The sequence below is a fragment of the Chinchilla lanigera genome, unplaced genomic scaffold, assembly GCF_000276665.1.
Source record: "Chinchilla lanigera isolate Chin_1 unplaced genomic scaffold, ChiLan1.0 scaffold00062, whole genome shotgun sequence".
NCBI lineage: Eukaryota > Metazoa > Chordata > Mammalia > Rodentia > Chinchillidae > Chinchilla > Chinchilla lanigera.
In genome coordinates, this window is record NW_004955463.1 from 8814761 (window position 1) to 8838825 (window position 24065).

The 24065-nt window shown below is 38.3% G+C and overlaps 1 protein-coding gene across 6 annotated transcripts in view; it reads left to right on the forward strand.

The window, feature by feature from the left end:
* Nrg1 (neuregulin 1) overlaps nucleotides 1–24065 on the forward strand; it is a 1027681-nt gene that overhangs the window by 805325 nt on the left and 198291 nt on the right. For 2 of the 6 annotated variants that reach the window (XM_005398395.2, XM_005398397.2), the window contains exon 1: nucleotides 23506–24020. The exons of 3 other annotated variants lie outside the window; for them this stretch is intronic. In XM_005398395.2, coding sequence (XP_005398452.1) covers nucleotides 23921–24020 — 100 coding nt within the window. In that variant the 5' untranslated portion in view covers nucleotides 23506–23920. Of the gene's footprint in view, nucleotides 1–23505; nucleotides 24021–24065 lie in introns of those variants that run through there. One more of the 6 variants, XM_013521519.1, reaches the window with a different exon arrangement.

The window sequence follows — 24065 nt, forward strand, 5'->3', positions numbered from 1 at the left end:
TCCTCCTCCTCCTCCTTCTTCTTCTTCTTCTTCTTCTTCTTCTTCTTCTTCTTCTTCTTCTTCTTCTTCTTCTTCTTTTTTGGCCATACTAGGATTGAATCCAGGATATTGTACATGGTAGGGAATCACTCTACCTCTAGCAAAAAATGTTCATTTTTAAGTAAATAATAGATAAATTTCTCATAGAGCCAGTTTATTATTGTGGCATTATTTGTTATTGTAATAGTCATGTGCTGTCTGTTGATGGAATTGGTTAGACTCAGAAATTTTAGCTACATGTAGCTATTATCTTATTTTTGTTTTATCTTATGTTGTTTTTTGTAGTGCTGGGGATTGAACCCAAGGCCTAGTGTTAAGCAAGCAGCTCTATCACTTAGTTACATCCCCAGTGTTGGCCATTATTTTAGAGTTAAAGTTAATTTTAGTTTTATCTGCTGCTAAGCTCCTTGAGGTAACTGGAACACATCAAAATCTTGAAAAGGAAACAATTTGTTTGTTTATTTGTTCTTTTGTGGTGCTGGCAATTAAACCCAGAGCCCTGTCATGCTAAGTAAGCTCTATACTACTGAGCAATACCTCCAGCCCAATCTTCTTAGTAAACCTTTCTAATCAGGAAGAGTTGGTTCCATGGAAACAATTTGCTTTAAACATTAAATACTCTCTAGTTTAACTCTTAAATACATTTAATGGATGACACTTGCACTTGCCACACTTTAAAGCTTTTCATTTCATTCAGCTAAATGTATCATTCATCAATAAAATGTTTTGAAGAAGGAGATATTACCTTGCAGAAGTGAATGGCTTCAGATAATATCCATGAAAATAGTCACAGAAATGACCATGCATGTAGGATTTGAAAGAGTTTCACACTTGTATAGAAATTTACACAAACCAGATTTCCCCTGGAGTGTCACAAAATAAACAATAATGTAGCACACATCTTATGTTATTTTATTTACCACATTAAATTTCGTCTCTGGTGATAAAAAGGTCACCCAGAGCACTCTGTGAGATAACCTAAGAGAGTTCCCTGATGAAACTAAAACCAAATCAAGCAGAATATTTTCACTCAAAGAGATTATAAATCTGTGATAGAAAAGTTCAAGTTTTTTGTGACCTTATTTGATTAAAGTTACTTTTTCAGAAGTGCCCCCCAAATCTATTATTTATTTTGCTCTTTAGTTACCAGGTTTTCTTGTGTGTTAAAGACATATAAGGGGGCTCCAGGGCCTGGCATGGTGGCGCACGCCTGTAATCCCAGCACTCTGGAGGCTGAGGCAGGATTATCCTTGTGAGTTCGAGACCAGCCTGGGCTACAAAGGAAGCTCAAGGCCAGCCTGGACTGCATCGTGAGACCCTGTCTCAAAAAACAAAAAAAGGGGGAGGTGTTCCAAATAGTGTAGCTTTCTTCATAAGTTTCCCACATTTTCATAAGTGTTCTGAACCTCTTATCCAATGTTTGCTGGCATGTGTGAATGCACACACACACACACACACACACACACTCTCACATTCTCATAGATTTCTCCTCTCTTTAGCAGTAATATTCCAAAGAACAACAAAGGAAGCACTGTAATAGAATGTGTAGTGCAGGGACCTGGAGCCGTGCTTCATCCTCCGTGCTGATCTGAACTGCCACATCTTACTTGGCTCATATTTTCACCTGTGGAGATAAGAACTGATAGCACTGTTGTGAAATTAAAATCAGATCATGAATGTAAAACTCTGATTTATTTATTTATTTTAAAGAGAATACTAAAACAAAAGAACAATAGCAAACTACCAACATCACAGACATAAATAAAACAAACGAGAACATTAAAAATGATACAAGCTTTCAAAATAAAATGATAGGAATTAACAGTGGTTGTTATGTTACATATTGTTATCTTCAACAAAGTTGTTCCAGTGACCAGATATAAGAATGGAAGATTGATCAAACTATTAAAGAGAATAAAAAAAATATTTAAAAAAAACATTAGAGATGATACAGAGTTTCACTAGACAAGATGGTAGAAATTCACCAATGGTTGTTATATTGCATATTGTTGTCTTCAAATCAGCTGCTCAGATTACAAGACATAAGCATACATAATCTAAATATAAAAAAAATTGAGCATTAACTGTTCCTTTCAATAAACCACCAGTCGTCAGCAGTAGAGTTAGCCTAGTGTAAGAACCTGAAGGAGTAAATAAAACCCAAAACGTACAATAGGTAATATGAAAGAGAAAGAAATTGCTCAAAGGAAGGAACAACTGGGATGAGGGAAAGAAGCAAAAAAAAAAAAGTAAAACTCTTACAGTATGGCCAGAAACATAGTAAGGAATAACAAATAATATTTATTCTTTTTACTATTTTTCTATGGGATTAAGTCACATGGGTATTGTATAATATATTATAGTAGAGACTATGAGAGTGAAAGCAAATGGATACTTTGGGTTTGTTTTATTTTTACCATCCTAAAATTGAAAAAAATCCACACAAAAATCTAAATGATTGATCCATTTTGACAACATATATATCTACTGTATTCTGCTGTTTTGGTGCTCAGTTTCACAATATTTCATGTTATAGAAGAAGAAGTTAAGGCATCAAGACTTGAAATACTTATTCAGGTTCATTGGAACCAGCTCACAAAGGAAGCATCTGAGCAAGTTGAATAGTCCTTCATTGTCTCCCTGAAAAGCAGTTCATACAGATGGTACATTAAGGTTTACCCAAGAAAATAAAATGGCAAATAAAAATCAAAGACAGAGACAGTATATTATTATTTATTTAAAGAAAGAAATAAGCAAAGATTAAGTTTTTTTTATATTATGAACTAATGTCTTCAAGCAACTCAGGAACGGAAGGTCAAGTTGGCAACTTTGAAAACTGAAATTGAATGAGAACATTTCAAGAAGAAAATTTCGACTGTTCTTAATTAGCAGAGAAAAGGTGAATGAAGTGTAGTTTGAGGACCTGACTCAGAGACCACCCGCCTGGCTTAATGCCAGATTTTTTACCTATCCTTCATCTAAAACAATATATTACAACAGATTGAATGCAGAAGCAAATAGAAGACTGCTGTCTATTAAAGAAATTCACAAAAAAATAAACCAACTCTCTCTTCTTGCTAAAATTATTTTTTTTCTGAAAATAGACTTATTTTTCATAAAAACTATGTTACTTATGTTACTCTAATGGAGTTTGTAGGTTATTTTTTATAATGAGTTTTAAAAAATCTTTCTTCCTAAGTTTTAGATTCTAGTATAAGTGTTAGTGGAGGTACTGCCCAAGCCGAAAGCTCTCTAGGGGTTTTAATAATTTTCAGCGCGAAGAGGAGTTTTTAAATGAAAAGTGTTCAGGAGATAGGTCTGTATTTGCTGGGTTGCTTCTCCTAGCTCCTCTGGCGTCCTCTTATCTCTGACCAGAGAACTAGCCCTTCTGGTGTTCTGCAGCAGATTTCTCAAAGTCATTACCATATGAAAGAAATTTCCAGGGTCTTATTCTTCCTACTTTCTGACTAATGTTTAAAGTGCCTACCTCTGTTTTCTTCTTGGAATTTGTTCCTTTTGTAGCAATAAACTACTCTGATTTCCAAACAGCCTTCTTGATTACTCCTGTTTTCTACTTTGGTTTCTTATTCCAGGGGATTTTCCCTTTTCTCAACTGTGTCTGTGTGTTTGTCTTTAAAGAGCTTTTCTTAATTTTTTTCTAGATCAGAGGTCTTTCCCATAGTGTCAAGCAAGAAGCATTTCAGTTCCCACCTGACTATCTGCATCTCAGTGTCAGTGGGTTTAATACCACACTTAACATCTTGCTCACCAGTGCGCTCCCTGAGTCATCTGATGTTTGTGCCTGACCTAGAAGCTCGGTTCTCCTAGGCAGTTGCACATTTCCTGAGTGAGTTTTCACTTCTGCCATGCGTCTTGCACTCTCTTTGTTCCTCCGTGGCCAGAAAATGCCAGATTAAGACCTTATCGTCTCACATTTGGGCCATTTTAATAGTTACTTATTAGCTGCTCCCTTTTCCCAAAGAGAATTTCATTTGCTCAACTTGCCCAGCATAATCTCAGATTTATTGATGACATTGTTCATTTTCAACTTTGACTTTTGGTCATGGAAAGCTCTTCCATGAAAAAGAAGTTTTAGAAAAGTAATCCCAACACTTAACTAAATTGTGCTCATGGATTTGCTGCTGGAACCTTAAGTGAAGAAATACTGTGTGTGTCTCTCAGGAGAGAAAGGGAATCCCAGAGGTGGGTACCCAGGGGGCTCTTCTCCTAGCTGTTCTTTGGTTTCCCTCCGAAAATCACAAGACCCTGTGAACTCTGAGGAGTCCAGTGCTGATGAAGGAAACATAGGCAACACTGCCCCCTTCCCAGGGCAGCTACTCTATGTCTGTCTTCCATCACAAGGCAATTTCTAGGCTGGACCACCATCAGCTTAAGCAAGGATGGAGGCAGAGGAGCAAAAGAGAGGGTGCTTAGTTTCTGAGGACTGAGAAGTGAGGAAGAGAGAAGTCACTGTCACCCCAAATGTAGGTTCAACTTAGAGAATTAAGTTTGGGGGAATTTAGACCTTTACTGTTCTGAAATGACATGCAACACCTAAGAAATCGAGAGTTATGATTTTACATTTTCTCTCTCTCTCTCTCTCTATATATATATATGTATATATATATACATATATATATTTAGTCTTTTATATTTATTTACGTATTTGCCCTTGTGGGAGTGCTCCATTTCTCTCTGTACAATATCCACTTTATTCCATTCTCTTTCCCTCCCTGGCCAATTTGTTTTATTTTATTTTATATAATTAAGTTCATTGGTACATTTTAGAAATACATAAGCATCATATTCCTCATAGGGTATTTGTAGCTGTACATGATATATTTTGATTTCTCTATTTTTTCCCAATCTGCTCTTTATATTTCTATACCTTTCAAATTCATATCCCAGCTCTGACTCTCCCCGAGTTTCAGGTACAGTCCAACTGTCATCTGTACTTAGACTGGAAGACATCTCAAAGTTGATAATTGAATGTAGAATTCTTAATTTCCTCTTCTCTCCCTGGTCTTCCTTCAAAAACCCACTCCGCCCAAATTGGTCCCCATGTTAGTAAATATCTTGTCCTTTTGTCTAGGTCCTGGGATGAAAAGCTAGGAGTCCTCCTTTGCTGTTCTTCATTGCCATCACATCCACATACAATTCTTCCTAGCACATCCTTCAGACTGTGTCCTAACCTCCCGCTCACCCCACTTCCACTCACACCCAACCACCGCCATCTCTGGCTTGCCACTGGTTTTTTCCTCCATTACAAGCTCAGTCCTGCCTTGGGATGTCTAGGTTTGCACTTCTGTGCACCCGACATTGTTATTCTTTTGATTTTAATATGATTCATTCCTTTAAATACTACCTTTCCAGGGAAGCCTTCTGACAACTCTATGTATCGTAACTACCCCTCTACTATTCCCTATCTCCTTTCACAGCTTTTTTGTTTCCTGCATGACTCCTTGAAAATACTGTCTGCTGTTATGCATTGAGTTGTTTACTATCTGAGAAGAGGCTGCAGGAGGCCAACATGTTGTAGCACTCATCACTGTGACACTGTGATCTAGAGCAAAGCCCCGTGCATGATCATAGGCATGCTGTAAGTGTTGAACGGGGAAACAACTTGTTAGATAGGATCAAACTTGTGAGATCAGCTTTCTCAAATGAACTCAAGTACAGGAATTCAGTTTATGGTACAGTGTACTGATATGTGTTTGTGTTGATTTATTCAGAAGTTGATTTTTAAAGCAGAAATTAATGATAGTACCTCTATTTGTAAAGTGTAGTTATTTTTATTTTTATTCTTTCTCAGAGCTATTCTTCTCTTCCTGTCACCCTCCACTCCTTTCTGATTTGTTTTGTTAATTTCTAAAATTTTTTTAAATTAGTATATATTTTCATTATGTAATTATCATCTTGGGGAATTGGTTCATATACATATCATATATTAATCATTTTTACTTCCCTTCCTCCCCACTTGTCTCCCCTATCCACTCCTTTTAGAATAAAGGACCAGTAAAGTGAATATATTTTCAGGAGGTTTTGTTCTTGGCACATGAAGAATACACACTGGGCTTACTAAAAACAATATTTTATGGCTTTAATTCAAAACATGACTAGTCCCTGTACAAACTTTCACTGAAATCTTCACTGCGGAGAACTATGTGGTCCTTCCCATAGTGGCCTCAATTTACAATTTGAAGGAAAAGTCGCTCAACTTAGGGAAGGAAACAGTCCACTAAATAATTGATGCTTAAATGTGACAAGTACAGCTTCATAAAACAGTGTGTAGCATGTATTTCTGTGTATTGTTTTCAATAACAAATTAAGAATTTTAACGTCTAGACTGAAAATAGTTTCAACAAGTGTGTTGCTGGAGTTATATCTTCCATGTCCCTCAATAAGACATGGTTTACATTTCCCTTCCTTTCTCCTTCCCTTCTGTGTCATCCCTATTCCACATATACAAATTTGTGTGGTAGCCAGATCCACAAAAAATACTTTGTAACATAAAGTACTTCCGATAAAAGTTAGGCATTTTATTCTTGTGCGTGATTAGCCTTATATTTCAAGGACTAACTAATAAGTAATAATTGGATATATGGGGCCTCAAAGCCCTATTTGGAAGATGCGTCTTTGAGTTACTAGCAATGAGAAAACCAGGAAACTACTGACCTTGCAGTTCTAGTGAAATTTTGGGAAAAAATAAACTAAAAAAAATTTGAGGAGATCCTGTAATCTGCGGAAATACTGAGCTTTTTTTTAATGAAGAGGTGTAAAACCAAAGTACTTCAAAGAAAATTGCTGGGTTTTGTCTACTTATATTTCTTTCTACATTATTTTTTCATTTTCCTTTTTTTCCTAAACAGCAATTAAATATTCATTACTTTTAGAGGAGCAGTAGCTCTGATAATATGGTCATGAAATGCAAAATTTCTAATTGTTTCTCTGCTAAAGATTTTCAGTTGAGGTAATAAAATAAGAATCTTAAAGGAGGAAACTATGTAAGTTGAGCAAAATAACCATTTTCAATGCTATTGTGGTAGTATAAAATGATACTGTGTGCTCAAATACCTAAAAACCTTTGAAACTTTTAAAATGGTACTTTTAGAAGTACTTAGGGTATTGTATAGGGAGTCTTGTGTAATTTTTTCAAGATACTGGAGTTTGAAACTCTCTACTTCAGTTTATGTGTCTATAAGGTGATAAATGCAAAATACCTCTGCCTCTTACCATTAGTGTGAAAATTAGATGATACAGTGATATACAAAACAGTACATTAGCCGGGTGTAGTGATGCACTCCTGTAATCCCAGCACTTGGGAGGCTGAGGCAGGAGGATCCTTCAGAGTTCAAGACCAGCCTGGGCTACAAAAGGAGCTCAAGTCTAGCTTAAACTGTATAGGGAGACCCTGTCTCAAAAAGACCAAAACAAAACAAAACAAAACAAAAGAAACAGTACATTGCCTCATGTACAAGTCAAAGCTAAATAAGTGAAAGCCAAAAACTCATAAAAAAAAAAAACCCAGCCAATATATAGAACTAGAGGAAGCATTTTGAGCGTGGATACAGGTGCCATTAATAATTATATCTGGACCAAAATTATGGATCAGGATGGCCCCAGAGCCTAACAGAATAAGTGGTTTCCCTATCAATAATCTATTAACATAGCAAGAAACAATCATTCTTTTTCACATAAGCACAAGGGAAGCAAAGCCTTGATCCAATACTGTATCATTAACTCACTCAGACTTTCAACATTTATCAGGATTGTAGATTAATTGAGCTTTGTTTACCAAAATAAAGGTATCTGGTAATTTTTCAAATATGTTCCAAGCTAATTTGACATTTCTTATAAATCAGACAATTTCCCAAGATTTTGCTATCTGCCTGATTAAAGGTAATATTTGCTCCAAGTGTTTTCAAAATGTTAGCTTTTTTCAAAAATATCTTTGCAGTTAAGGTGTTGTTATTTCAGAGTGCCTGTGACTGGTTTCCTACCAAAAATTAAAATAACACATAATGAGAACAAAATATGTTTTCACTTGAAAATGCAATTAAACCAACTAGGAGAAACAGTGCCTTTCTAAGTATGATGAAAACAGCTGTGTTTATGAAGCTGTTCTAATGGTATTAGAATTTGTCTTAGAGAAACATTTGCTTTATTTAAGATATATGATTTTCTAAATCATAATTGACATGGTAGCTATTTTCATTGCAATTTTTCATCAAGTTAGTCCTGTAAAAATCCTCATTCTTAAAAATGATGTTCAGCTCCCTTGATTATGTGTTAATAAAGAGTTTGTGGAAAGTTTTTAAACAATATTTTTTTGGAGTGCTAAGAATTGAACTCAGAACCCTATACATGCTAGGCAAGTACCCTGTCTCTGAACTACACCCCCGTAATGTAAAAATATTTTTTAAAGGGTTATATATGGAAGTTCCCAACAAAAATTTCACTCCATTATTCCATATGACTTATTCATCGTTATGCTAAAATTTTAATTTTTAAAATGCCATAAGAAAGAAATAATTTCTGCATAATTTGTTTAAATTTTCCTAAAAGATAAGATTATTAGATAATTTATATAGTGTAGAAAAAAAAGAATTCTGTAAGTCACTGTGTTTTCATTTCCCATTTTCATTTATACATTTAAGCATTTTATAGATATATACTATGTCTTAGCTTACTATATGTTGACATAATTTGCTGATGTTTTCCCAAAACTTTAAAAAAAAGAATGATTTGATTTCCACATTTACCACTCTTCCTCAATCTTTCATAATGTAGGTCAATACCATTTAGAGAAATGACAAATGTTTTCTTACGTGTATGTAATGCATATATACAAATAATAGAAGACAGGTATAGTTTTCTAAGGTGATATGGCTTGAAAATAGCATTACCAACATCACTATTGTTAAGAGCTTGATCATGAGACTATAATTGCAAATTCCTCTGGTTACATGGAAACCTGTAACCAGACTGATACTACAAATTTAAGCATGATAAATCAGATTTGAATTGGTTATATAGCTATAAAAGACCTCTAAAGCTTACTTTTAGACTATGTCCACACTGGGCAACTATTGATTAATTGGTTTTAGCAATTTTGATTTTAATAACTATGCGCTATTTTCTTCTTTTGAAATAATCACAGAATAGGCTGTTTTAGGATCAGGTAGTGTTATGGTATGTATCTGGATGTACTCTCAAAGACTCACGTTGTCATGGTGGGTGGGTTTTTCAGAGATGGCTGAATCTAGAGTTTGTGGTTTGTTTGTCTGTGCTGGAATTGGGGGTATGAGTGACACACCCACCACAGAGCAGAGGGAAAGAGGCTTATTCCTCCCTTTTGCTCTCATTGCTTTTGGTGTCTTCTGGCCCCTTGAGCTGTTGCCCCTCTGCCATGTGCCACCTTGCCTTGGAGCCAGCTGATTATGCACTGAGACCTCCACAGACTGGGATCTAAATAAACCTTTCCCCCTTTATCTTTGGGTGTTGGCTATTTTGTCTCAGCAACAAGAGAAAACTAATTAAGACAAGTAGAATCTGAAATACTCTCTTTTAAACTGATAATGTTTCCCTGCCTTTAAAATTCTTTGCTTTATTCCAAAAATAGTTTTCTTTTTTAAACCAGGATCTTGCTTTGCTACCCAGCCTGGTCTGAACTCCTGGGCTCAAATGATCTTCCTGCCTCAACCACCTGGGTAGCTGGGACCAGACATTTATTCCTATAGTGGCCCCAAATCAACTGTCTTTAAAATAATACACTTAGCAGTTATAAAGGGAAAATTATCAATATCTATCAAAATTGAACACTGTTAATGAATGAATGAATGAAACCCAGAAAATTGAGTCATTCATTATCCTCCAAACATACTTATCAGGTAAAAACACTATTTTTAGTACCATAAAATATTTAAATATTCCAGTAACATAGAGCTTACCCTATAAAAAACTTATCACATATTTATGTATAAATTATTAGGCACTGGTTATTAAGAAGGCAGATAGGATTTGATCAGTGACATATTAGCTATTTAGGCATAATCCTTATTTTCTAGGATTTGCAATCTAAGTCGGAAAGGTTAGGCCAAAAACCTAATTATTTTTACACTCAGGACCATTTTTCTAAGAAACATGAAAATATAATTGTAAGTTTGACAGTTTCTATCACAGTGTCATGAGAAAACAGATGGCTTACTTATGCCCACGAGGAGCAAATATTCTCTTTACCAGTCATATGACCTTTAGTAGGATTTTCTGAAGAGGCTTTGCAAAACCTCATGACAAAGTCTGATAATGAAGGGAATGCTTCTTGCAGGGGAATAGAAGGATGATATAAATCATTTAGGGTACAAATTCCAAAAGCATGCTTTGAAAAGTAAAACCAACAACAAAAAATAGCTAGTCAAATGTCAATTTAGCTAACTGCAATTTGTAAACTGGTCTGCATTTTTACTACATTCCTCAAACTATAAAATATGTTTATAAACCCCTTTAATCAAGAGTGAATTATGAGACCCTTCTTTTTTAAAAAAAAAAAAAGAAAGAAAAGGAAATTACTAATTCAAAATCAGTTATGGGCTTTACAAGAACTCTTGTAAGTGTGGAACTCTGAAAGTTAAGTTTTATTAGTTTCATAGTAATTGCATCTTCACAGACATTTTTGAGGCATGGAAAGTCTGTTTAAAGACATGTAAGTTGACTCAGATGGTACTCCTAACATCACAGAATGGGGATTGATCATTATTAGCTTTTGTTGACAGTCTGAGGTTCTGCCTATAGAAACATCAATTTCAGATTGTACAGACAATTTCATCAACTGTAGACTAATCTTAGTATAGACTAATCGGGATAGTTCAGGTCCTAATTTCAACATATCCTTCAGCATAGGGGTTCAGTTTATCAAAACTTACTTTACTGTATTATTTATTATGCATTTTACTTTGCCCACATAGATAGAATCTGTGGGGTGAGTGAAAGCATATTATATTATTGAGCATTCTGAGATTGTTGTAGAATTTGAAAATTTTAGATTATTTGGACTTCTTGGAATTAATTAATACATACCTCAACTTTTCTTTAACGTATATTAAAGTGAATGTGACTGTAGGGAAATTTTTGTGTTTTAATGAGGTTGAAAAAGTAGATGAATTACTTGTTCATAGTAATATAATTATTCTTCTGGAGAAGAATCTTCTGCGAAACTGCATAGCAATCATTTCATTCCAGCTGATTTTGTGAGCTTGAAATGTTTTACTGTGCTTTTCTGTCTCTTAATAATTTTGTTTGAATAATTTGGGTAGCCCCACAGATTAAAAATGTACATATCAGAGCAAAAATACAACAGTTCTGTCTCCTCTCCATGCTAATAATTTTGCTGCTTCGGGACCATGGATCTTCCCTAAGAACTTGGACGCTTTTCCTTAATGAACCCTTAGGCTCTGATATATTTTTGAGCTAAATTGTTTTTATTTAGAGAAAAGTTCTCTATGTCTGTCGTGGGTGTATATTAAAGTTTATATAGCATTCATCTTTGTGGCAGGTACTTTATCTTCCTGATTATTTTGGCAGAAAACAAATAACCAGAATATCCCTGTGAGAAGTAAAAACAAACCCTAATCCTCCAAAAGTACAACAAAGCCACAACTCCTCAGGTCCTCCTTGGATCTTTCCTGGTAAACAGGACTTGTAAACCTCCTCAGAGTCCACTGATGTCTGTTGGTCTGGCTGACTCTCAGAAGAAGAGCAAGAGTCAAAATCTTTTGCACTCAGAGGAGCTAGGATTTTCAAATCCGGTTTAATCTTCTGCTAGCTGTGAAATTTTCCAAATTGTTTCCCTGTGTGCTTGAGTTTATTCTGTCAGAAAATAAGTTTTGTAGCACGAGTGTTTAAAATACAATATAAAAAGACTGTCAGAGCTTGAACCACACCTTGGGGGTCATCTTGCCTATTGTTCAGATGAAGATAGTCAGGGCTGGGGAAGTTAAAAGACTGCTCAGATCTGTACAGAAAGGAAGTGGAAGAGTAGAGACAGTCACTGACCCTGGCAAACTTTCTTGCTATCTGTCATTTCCTCCCTAAAGACCTTGCTGTCAGAGACACTACATACAGTCAAATGCTTATATAACTGCAAGCTTTCTATTGATGTGCTGCAAATCACCAGTCTTAGCATGTAGAAACAACAGTTCTTGAATAACAGAGATCTGGACATAGAATAACTGGGTCTTCTGCTTATGGCCTCCCAAGGCTAACCTCTAAGAGTTGATGGGGTTGCGTTACAATCTCAAGGTCCTCCCTCCAAGCCCTTTAGGTTGGTGGCAGGGTTCAGTGCCTTCTTGGTTGTAGATCTGAAGCCCCTATTTTTTCCTTGCTGCCTGTGGGTAGCTGTATGCTCCTGGAGACCATCTTCACATAAAGGTCTATCTTGGTTCATTCCTGGGCAGCTACTTCTTCAAAGCTGGCAGGAAGGCTCACTTCCCTGAATAAGGACTTACCTGAATGGATCAGACTCACCCAAAATAATCACTCTCTGAGTTAGATCAAAGCCAATTGATTAATAATGCTATCGGGGAGGTGGTATGCCATCTTTTTTACACTTCTCCCCATATTCACAAGGAGGGGATTATACAGGGTGTGTATGCTAGGAAACAGGAATCTTGTGAGCAGTCTTAGAATTCTGTTTGCCAAAATGGTAGTATAGTCATCCCTTGATATCTGTGGGTGACTGGTTCCAGGATTCCCTGCAGACACCAAAACCATGAATACACAAGTTCCGTATATAAAATGGTATATTAATAGCATGTACCACATGCATTCCGCTCATGTACTTTAATAATTTCTAAGTTACTTATCATACCTAATGCAATATAAATGCTGTAAAAATAGGCATTATATTGCATTATTTAGGTAGTATTAAAGGAAAAGATCTGTGCACATTTAGCACAGATGGAATTATTTTTTGCTAATGTTTTTGACCTCTGATTGGTTGAATCTGTGGATACAGATGGCCAACTGTGCTCTCTACCCATTCCAGCACTCTGGGCAAAACTTTAAACTCATAAAATAGGATCTTTTGTTTTTATTACTCTTTATGGCCATAAATGCCAATGGCCTGGGATCATTCACAATTATCTATTTAGTAATTATTGAATGGTGTAAAAAATTACCTATTCTTTTAGCATAAAACTTTCTGTAAGGCTGATTTGGATTCAGAAACGTTGAGGACAACCTGTATTGGTTGGCAGTACAGCCACCACTGGAAGGGGCACGGTGGCCTCTTTTCTCAGTGCTGACGGTTGGCTGGACACTTTACCTACACAGGATTATTTGACCCTCATGATAATAACCTGATAGGATAGATCTTATAATGCTCCTTTTACAGATGAGGAAATAGATATGAAGCAGCGGAGTCAGAATTTAAAGCTCTATCCAATTCACTGCTGCCTTCTCTTAGAGCAGACCTCTCTTTTTCAGGCTTAATACATGCCCATTGCAGAGACAGTGACCCTCTAAGACTCAGCACACTTAGGCAGATCCTGGTGATGGTAGGGGGGTCATGGGGTGGCAGGCACCTTTGGAAAAGGGGACTATTTAAGACAGAACCAGCTGTATGAAGGGACCCTTAACTTCTCCCTTCCAGACTGATAGTTAAATTGTTCAGATATCAAGACCAAGTTTACACATAGTAAATTTTCTTCATAATTTATAGAGATTTGAACTTCACAGTTATCTAACTGTGATGGTTCATGAATAATAAATGTTAATTATTATGCCATTTTAATACAAGGAAATAAGACACAGAATAGATGAAGGAGCTAAAGTAGATTTAAGTGTAGGGAATGTGGTGACAGAAATCTCTAGCCTCTCTTCTAGACCTGTAAACTGTGACTTGTAGTTGAATGAAATCAATCAAGATAGAGCTCCCACAGCTGCAGAGCTTGGGAGACTTGCATTTACTTCTTGAACATATACTTTGACTTAGAGTAAAAAGTTAATTTGGCAACTGGTGCACAATCACTCTGAAACAGAATTAAAGGTAAACTGTGAATTTTTTACATACATTTATAGTTTTTATTAAAATGTACATATGTTGCATGGGTACATAGATACATTTTTTGTAATGTGATTACTGCATAGCAGGGAGAGAGCCTTGAAAACACTAATTATAATAAGGCAGTGCTAAACTGAACATCCATATGAGGAAAACATATTCAGCTGCAGTTGGTTCTGTTTGGTAACATCAGTTAAAAATAGAAGAGGTGGGTTTTGAGTTAGGTCTATAAAAATAAAAAAGAAGTCTACCAAGCCCAAAAATGGGGAGGAAATTTGAGGTAGGATGAAAAACAGAGCTAAAGCTATCCAGGTGAGAACGTGTGTAGTCTAAGTGGGGCAGAGTGCATAAAATGCACAGGAAAAGATAGATAGAAACAGCCTAAGTACCAACGCTCCGGGGAGATTGGGAAGGACCTGCCTGTCCTCTGTAGAGATGTTTCAATGTTATAGCATCAGGAGTCCACTAGAGTTGTTACAGTAATGAACAGGAAGATAACAGCTGTATCATAGAAGATTAACTGGTGGTAGGAGGCAAAATTGCTGGATGTGAGAACCGACACTGAAGCAATAAAATGAGAATTTACTTATCCAGTCAAAGAATGGCAAAAGGGGCCCAGATCACGGAAGAAGCAAAGAGACAGGAGATGAAAATAAAGCTGCTTCAGAGGTAAAAGCACTGGAATTAGGGGGACCACATGGCGGGATTCAGGGGAGGAGAGAAAGATGTAAAGAGGAAAATGAAGGATTACAACTAGTTTCTGATTGGGGGATAAGGAAGGATAGGAATTAATCAACTGTATTTGGAGCATGTTTAGTGTGAGACAGAGGCTTGGAGTTCAGACAAAATTTAGAGCTGTAGATATACATTTGGAATTATCAACATTTAATGATATCAACAATAAATGTCCAATTATCAACAATAAGTGGCATATTTATTGGACTCCGTGTAGTTAAGATGAAAATAGTCTTAAATATTGGGACATGTGCCAGCACCTAAGAGATAGGTTGTGGAAGGAAGTAGAAGAATAAACAGGAAGGAAAGAGTGAAGGAAAGAAGACAGGGAGGAAGTGAGGGAGGAGGGTAGAAGACTGATTTAGGGAAAAAAGGGGGCTGTGATGTAGCTCAGGGACAAAGTGTGTGCTCAGCATGCAGGAGGCCCTGGGTTCCATCTCCAGTGAGAGAGAGAGAGAGACAGAGAGAGAGACAGAGAGAGAGAGAGGGAATGAAAGAAGAAGAAAAAGAAGGAGGAGGAAGGGAGGGAGGAAGGAAGGTAGGAAAGAGAATGAAACAAAAAGAAGGAAGAGAAAGGGAGGGAGAGACAGAGAGAGTGTAAGAAGAAAGAAAGGAAGAAAGAAGAGCGAGCCACGCAGCCAGCAAGCAAAAGGGAACAAGAAAGTCTTGCTATGAGTCATGACCATAAGTCTTAAGAAAAAGTTTAAGGGTAAGTATGTATCAGCATCCCCTCAACACAATAAGGTCTAAAACAGAACACTTCCTAAGCCAGTTAGGAGGGGTTGGTAAATTTTATTGAACTGGTGGTTAAGTTTGAGAGTGGTACTGAAAGGAAAGGAAGGAGCAAAAGAACCTTGTTGCTATGGATTCTTTGTTAGAAGGAAGAAAGATAATGTTCATGGAGAAAATGGGCAATCAGGGCAACCCACCATTAGAGATTGGCAGTGTAAGTACAGCAGAAAAATAAGGAAGAAAGGGAAGAAGCAGCAATATTTTAATGAAAGTGTCTTAGGTAAGACAAAGGAGGAAAAGAAATTTTAAAAATCAATTAAAAATATAAAGTAACGTAAGTTCTTTACATGGAATGTTTAAGTAGAACTATAGCTAGGTAACCATAGTAAACATACACTGATAACTCTCAGACATTTGCTAACTCTCAGGAGTCTACTTATTACATAATTGAGATCATAATTATTACAATGATTTCTATGACATTCTCTTTTGGAAACAACAACAACAAAAACTTTTTAAAAGGTCATGCCATCCTATGTAGAGAAAAGACATCTACATAAAAGTGACTTTCTCCTCTCCTGTATGCATCAGCACTAGTTTTGGTCAGTCTTAACAAGTTTAAGCCAGATTGAAAGAATTTGGGGAGTGTGGTATGACTACTTTATGCAATCCCAGAGAAAACAATACATTCTGGAACCAAAAAAAGATCACTCACAAATACTAAACTAACATAATCTTAGGCACTCATTTGACTAACTAGGGTTCAGTACTACTTCCAGAATTCCTCCAAACCCCAAAGAATTCTACATAGTGGATAAGACCCTACCTAGGCAAGACCAGAGGTCCCCACACCATTTAACTAGGTGCTTCCCATCTTGCACTGATGGGAAAGAATTGGTGCAAACCCAGTCTTAATGATTAAGCAGAAAAAGTAACATTTCCATAAGAATGAAATCTTCTGTGTGATTGGTCACCCGTCACTTTTTCTGGGTGTTCATTTGGTTTTTGTCAAGTTAATGGTTCTGCTAAATCATCTTTGAAAGATATTTTGCCTTCCTGAGTTGTTAATACTTGCAAAACTTTTTGACAAATGAACAAGGTTAGAATATATATATATGTAACTATACATATATATAAATATATATATTCCAACACATATAACATATAGCATGTTGAAATTTAGCTTGCTGCAGAGTAAGCTGACTTTTTGGTCTTGATCCGGGGTGGGAAATAACCATAACATTCCACTGAGAACATCACTTTTGGCTCTCGGTGTCAAACTTGAAATCCCTAGTCAAATCAGATATATAAAGAATTGATCTCTACCAGGAGGAAGAACTGAAAAAAAGAAGGTAATTTTCATAAAGATTTAGTAAGAAAGTTAGAAGGAATTACGTAGGAAGGGAAAAGTATAATAATGACAATATTATTACATGCATGGGCCATGTCCAAATCACCATGGGTCAGCGGTTCTTCACTTGTCACCCTGTGGTCCTGACACGGTTAGGAAGCAATCTCCTAAACACTAGAATCTGGGGGCTGGGGATTTAGCTCAGCGGCAAAAGCGCCTGCCTGGTAAGCGCAAGGTCGTGAGTTTGGTTCCCGGTACCGGAGAAAAACCAAAACCAAAAAAAAAAAAAAAAAAACACTAGAATCTGCTTTGGAAATGATTTGTTACAGGTGTCCTTATGGAGCATACAGAAAAAACAGACTTGACCTGTAAATTACTTTCACTGCTTAAATATTTGACATACTAATTCATTGCTCATGACATTTCACTTGTTTTAGCATCATTATAAATTTAATGGGGGTGAATCTTCCTCACAATAATGAAGCCAGTGCCTGTGAAGGGAAAAGTTGTCAGGCTTGGAGAGGATCTCGTGGGCTGACTCCTGAAGGCGTTTGCAGCACTCCACCTCTCTCTCGGCTGTACAGTAAATATATATAGGATCCAAACTCCCAGCAGACATGGAGAAATCCCTTTGTGTTTACGCGTGAAACATTAAAGGAATTGAAGCTCAACTCTATGAAGTTCCAAGGTGATTACTGGGGGCAACTTGTAATTTGATTCACTCCCTATAGAGGGACTTATCAGTGGTCTGCGATGTGAAAAATAATTTACCAAAAAAGGAACTTTATATCATGATGGCTAGAGTAAGTAGGGGGTTTTAACCCTGTTAATAATGTGTGTGGAGGTTTTTATCTATTATCACTGTTAGAACTACTGGCTGAAACCTGACTGACTGCTCCCCAGAATCCAAGGGAGAAAATAAAGCCAACAGCTGAAATAGGCGAGGCAATTTAGGAGAAAATGCTCTCCTTGAAAATTCATCATTTTATAAAAGTTATCACTTCACTTCTTAAAGAAAGTATTGAGAGACTAGACGGATAAGTCAAGATTTTTATTTTATATACTTATTCTTTAAAAGGTTTATTTTTTAAAAAAAGTTACCTTAAATTGTCATGCCTGGTATCCTAATCATCATTAGCATCCCCCACATCTGATCAAATAAGCAGAGTACACATGTATGTGCTACAGTCTTATGTACATAGGAGTCTGTTGACCTCAGTTCATTCGTGAACAAAAGGTAGGTATTAGCTAAAATGAGACAGGTACAATACGGTGCTAGATATATAAAACTAAATACAACATAGTCTTTGCTCTTAAACAGATTCATCCCTATTGGGAATAGATCATTGTACAAAATAATCACAAAAATAATTACATAGTTACAAACTGGAAGAAATGTTATGAAGGAGATGCAGAAGTGAGGAGGGAGATGAAAAGAGGATGGGCTGAAAGAGCTTTGAAGGTAATGAAATCTGTACAAGCAGATGCAGTTCAGTTGGGCCCTGAGTCATCAGTGGAAGTTTGCGGTGTGTGGTAGTTATGAGCAAGCTCAGAAAACAGCAAGTGAAAAGGCCCCGGGGCTGGGGAAAAGTGGCAAGCTAGGAAGGTGTGTTGCAAGGAAATCTTTGTGTATGAAGCACAGTGAGGAAAGGCTGAACTTAGGTACAGTCTTGCTGGATATAGTTCGGGGAAGCAAAGAATGACTAAATTTTCTTTGCATTTCAAAAAGACTTTTTTTGACAGCTCTATGTGACAAAATAATCACAGGAAGAAAGAGTCCAGGTAGAAAGTTTTAGGACAGTCACAGCAAAGAAAGCATGGAGGCTTGGCTTTTGGTGTCACTTGACAAAGAACAAAAGGAGGCTGAAGCCAAAGTGACAGGCTGTGGAGATGGCTTGGCTGTAGAAAGGGAGGTGCCAAAGTGATGGTCAGACCATTAGTAGCTGATGGGGAGAAAATGCTAATATCAGGACCAGCTTTTTGTATTTATTCTATTCTATTTAAATTCATTTTATGCAAATATATTTAGTGTTTATCTTGTGCAAAATACAGTGCTAGGAATTCTAAGGGGTAATCATATGAAAAAAGTGGATGTTTCTCATTTCCAAAAAAATGAGGAAAAGTATCTTTAACCGTACAATATCTGTATCATACAAGCAGATGTGTACACACATGAATGTCTCTGTATATTTATGTATATATATTTGTATGCATATGTAAATTGAGATATTTGCATCATGTATATATTTAAATAAGTGTGTGGCAAGGAGAATGTAAAGGACAAAGATTAATGTGGAGGTCAGACAGAAGACCTGGTGTCCTAAGAAATTCAAGTATTTTCAAAATTGATTAAATCATATATCTATCTTACTGCAAAAGAAATTAGATATTAGAGGCCTTCATAGCCAGTTGCATTATCTATGTTTAATCCATGTTATCAATCAGGAAAGTGCAATCAGGGGTACTCTTATCTCTAATAATAATGGCCCATGAATAATAGTAGTCATTGGTGTGTAATAAATTTTTAAATCACACAAGCAGAAAAACACAGCCATATTTCATTTTAATGTGATTTGAACATTATCTTTTTAGAATTTCTCCCTGGATTCTAAACTTACAGTTCTGTTTTACAACAGCAGTCCGAACGTGATTACTTAGTTGTTCTCTTAAGTATGAGCTGAGTGTAACGGAGTAAACCACCCCCAGCTTTGCCAAAGCCATCTCCCAGGCCAGAAGCACTCTGTTTAACAAACTTATCTTGCATGTTGATCCTAAGAGTCTAAGTAAACATACAGAACAATCACAAATCTGTGAATTACATTACAGCAGCTTTCCTCCCTGTCATTCTCCTCCCTCACAGTAGTCCTTGCTTGTTTTATTTCTTTTGACTTGAATTCCTTTTGTTTCTTACTGTCTCCTATTACTAGTGATATGATTATCTAATCTCTAACTACTACAGAATTGTCATGTGCCATGACTGTAATTATTGCAGATAACAAGAAAGGTATGCTTGAAATCAGTGTGAGTTCAACATAAGGCTAATGAAACTCCAAGGCGTCTCACCTAAAAGGAAACTATTAATATTGCTGTGCCTAAATATGTATTTTTTGTTTTGTTTTGCTGCTGGGAATTGAACCCAGGGCCATGTGCATGCTAAGTATCTGCTCTAACACTGAGCTACATCCCTCGTGTAAATTTATATTTACAATTTTATATTGTTATCTTTTCAAAAGGTCCCTTCAATTTTATGAGTTCCAGGCTTCAGATAACCTGTTAGCCTTGTTTTCATATTGTATTATGATAATTTGTTTTACATCTCTTTCATAATATCTTAGTTTTGTGCAAATATTTTATTTTCGTCTCTCTAATGGGAAGCATCTAGCTCCATAAATGTTTGTTGAATGAATGAATGAATCATATATAGTTAGTAATTGTTTTGGAGTTGACTGGTGAGATTTTCTTTACGTTCATGAAGCTTCATTAATGTGAAATCTGTCACAAAACTTTTTAGAAAGGTAATCTTTGTTTAAACGATCTTCAGTTACTCTATTTTTAAAAAGTAACTATTTGCAGAATTCTAAATTAAATCCTCATTACTGTCAAAAAGCACACTTGACAAAAATTCAATCTATCCTCACGTTAGTCTTCTTTTATTTAATTTTCCTGATTTAAAAAATTTTCTTGGCATATGTCCCAAAAAGGAATTACTTAGAGTATATTCAACCAGCTTTTTAGATTCTAAGAGTGCTTCTAAAGGGTAAATCTAGCCAAAGAAAAATTGTAATGATACATGATTGCACTTCTTTTAAGCTGTCATTTTATATAAGACCTAGATTTTGCCTTTTTTTCCCTCAATGTGCTTGTTTATAACTCTCCACTCTTTTCTTAGTTTAGATATGTTGACAGGTTGCCGTTAGCAGAGAGCTGTTATGCCCTAAATAATGCATTCTGAAGATTCGCACAATACACAACAAATTAATAAAATCAAACCATGAAGATACATCATTTCTAAATTATACAATTGAGATTCACTTGTTTTTTAAAAGCAGAAATATTCTTCTTCCTTCATCTGTCTCTTCTTATGGTCAAGTGCAAGGTTTTAAAAAATGCCAAAGACATTCATCCGCTCTTTATTGATCACACAGATGAATAGCCGAAGGACAGTTTCAAAACCTTGATGAATCTGATAAATGTTTTAACTATGACTTTTCTTTGGTTAATCTTTTTGCTGGCTGTAAGTAATGTAATAGAATCACCCCCTGAAAAATAAAATGAATTAACACAGTGGGTAAAAATATATTTAAACAATGTATTAGTAGAAAACAGAATCGAGGGCTTTGCCCTGAATTTCCTGACAATTGAGTTGCAATTGACAAGCACAAGACTCCAGAACCTGGACATCACCGCAGGGAGCAGCCCTGCCTTCGGGTCGCTTCATCATCTTTCTTTAAAGCTCCTTTAGCCCTTGTCATTGCAGTGTCTCCCCTCGTTCTTCCATCTCTGCACTGACTTTCCTCCTTTTATATTTATTCACCTCCCAGTTCTAACATTTCCACAGGGATGCTGCTGCCCTTGTTTTATTTTAATGGTCCTGGAATATCAGTCGTCTTTCTTTGTGGCCCTTTCCTTTTATTTTTGAAAGATTGTCTATAGGCTCAAAGAGAAAGTTATCACAGAAATTGGAGGCTTTTCCAACATCATGTGAAGAAATCACTATTCATTAATAGGCTGTTTTGCAAGGTATCTAGCCCCAAAACAAAAGTGAGTGCATTATTGTAGTTCATTGGGCTTGGATTTTAGTTTTCCTTTGGGAAGATCTTACTTTTGTTTTTAATTTCAAAGTACTTTTTTTTTTTTTTTTGGTTTGATTCTCTGAACTCTAAATAATGATGTTTGATAGCCTGCAGAGAGGGTCTCTTATGCCCTTACAGCCTCACTTCCTGGAGAACCCTTGAGAGGACTTCCTTTTTCTCAATTCTTCAGTCCCTCGCTTGCGGAGCAGTGGCCCCTCCTGGGAAAGGAGAGTTATTTCAGCCAACTTCGGAGTCCACCCTACGCGCCGCGCCGGAGAGTATTACAGTGCTGTTGACATATATTCATAATCTTTTCCTCCAGTTTTACTGTTTTCATGGAAGAGTCAAATTTATATTTGGCCTTTGTTAGAAAGCTGTCCGAAGATCTGTGGCTATCCAACTTTCACAAAGTAAGGGTGGCAATACTGCTTAAGGTATCTTTTAATAAGTAAACCTAGCCAGCAGTTTTGAGTCTTACTCCAATTTAAATTAAACTAGAATAAAACAACTTTTATCTTAGAACAATTTAAAAAATGTACATGTTTGCTCCCCTCTTCTGACCTTTCCCACATGTATATCGGGGAGGCGGCCCCCACGCCCGGATTGCACCTGCATTTAAATTGTGGCAGTTAGAGAAAGCAAACAAGGCTGAGGTAGTGGTTCAGTCAGGCTTAAGCCCAGAGCAGGGAAAAGCACAGCAAGTCTCTCTGCAAGCTCAGGGGCCGACTGCGGTTGTTCGCGCGCGCCGCTTCCCGACCACAGCGGAGCACAATTAGCCCAGGGTCTGGCAGAAAGATGAGTGTTTTCTTTACCTGGAGACCACGTGGGGTCATGCCGTGCTGCGGACTTCTCTGACCTTTCACTTCTGTCCTTTGCAGCAGGGCACCAATACTTTCTTAATTTGACTGTCTTTAGAATTCTCCACCAGAGGGAGGACAAGGAAAGGACAGCGGCTTTCACGTGCAGTCCCGAGGACAGTTTGAATCGAGCACAGCAGCACTAGCGATTAAGGATCGCCTGGCTTGTCTTCCTCCAGCCTCTCCCTCCCTCTCCCGCTCAGCGGAACTGACTTGAGCTGTTCGGTTACCGTGCATCCTGCTTTGAACTCTGGCTTGTCAGTTCCTTTGAATATTAAGCTGTAGTAAGAGATGGTTTGTGACAGCTCCTTAGAAGAGGCCAGGTTGTTTTTAAAGAAAATTTGGAGATGCGCCTTCTAGCGCGTTACTAGGCCCGCGAATCAGAGGAAGCGTGCCAGGCACAGCTGCGGGATGCAGCGCCCGGGGTCACTGTCGGGGCTCTCCGAGCGCCCCGTAGCTAGAACGGCTTACCTTAAACTCCCTCCCACCGAGTTCACCTTTGCCCAGCGTGCGCTGGGGGGAGGGGTAGCTCCCTAAAGTGGGGAAGAAATGAACTCTGAGCTTTCCTAGAAAAATAAACGTTCCTCCCCTTCCGGGGCGCTCCAAGGCTCCGGAGCCTTCCTTTGAGGGACAGGTGTCCGAGCTGCAAACTTTCTTCTCCAACCCCGTTCTCCACGTGAACGTGCCCTGCGGGCACTGCCAGCCTGCCGGGGACAGCGGCAGCGACGGCCGCCGTCGGGTCCCTCCCGGGCGCCGAGCTCGGCTCCGAGGCCGCGCGGCGTCCAGCGACCCCTATCGGGGGTTCCCGGCAGCCCGGCCGGCGCGCAGGGAAGGGGCTGCGCCCGCAGCGCCGAGCCCAGGCTCCTCCCGGTGGCGTGTCCGCGCCTGGGGTGGGGGTGTGGTGGGAAGGGAGGGGAGGCGAGGGGAGGGGAGGGTGAGAAGGAGGCGCCAGCGGCCAACCTGCGGGGGGAGGTGGGTGGCTGTGGGGCAATTGAAAAAGAGCCGGCGAGGAGTTCCCCCAAACTTGTCGGGACTCCGGGCTCGCGCGGAGGCAGGAGCGGAGCGGCGGGGCGCTCGGGACGGGGATCGCCTCTCCCTCCTCGGGCCGCGAGCGGAGCCGGCAGCCGCGGGACCCAGCGCGACCTCGGACGCTGCGCCCGCCGGTTCCAGGTGGTCGAGACCGCACGCCGCGTCGCGTCGCTGCCTGCAGGCGACCGGAGACGCCCCAGCCCGGCCGCCCGCTGCCCCTGGGGGACAAACTTTCCCCAAACCCGACCCGAACCCTCGGACCAAACTTGTCGCGCGTCGCCTTTGCCGGGAGCCGTCCACGTCGAGCGCTCACTCCTCCGGCGAGATGTCCGAGCGCAAGGAAGGAAGAGGCAAGGGGAAGGGCAAGAAGAAGGACCGAGGCTCGGGCAAGAAGCCCGAGCCCGCGGAGGGCGACTCGAGGCCAGGTGAGTGCGCGGCGCGGCCCGGCCCGCGGCCCGCCTCCTCCCCGT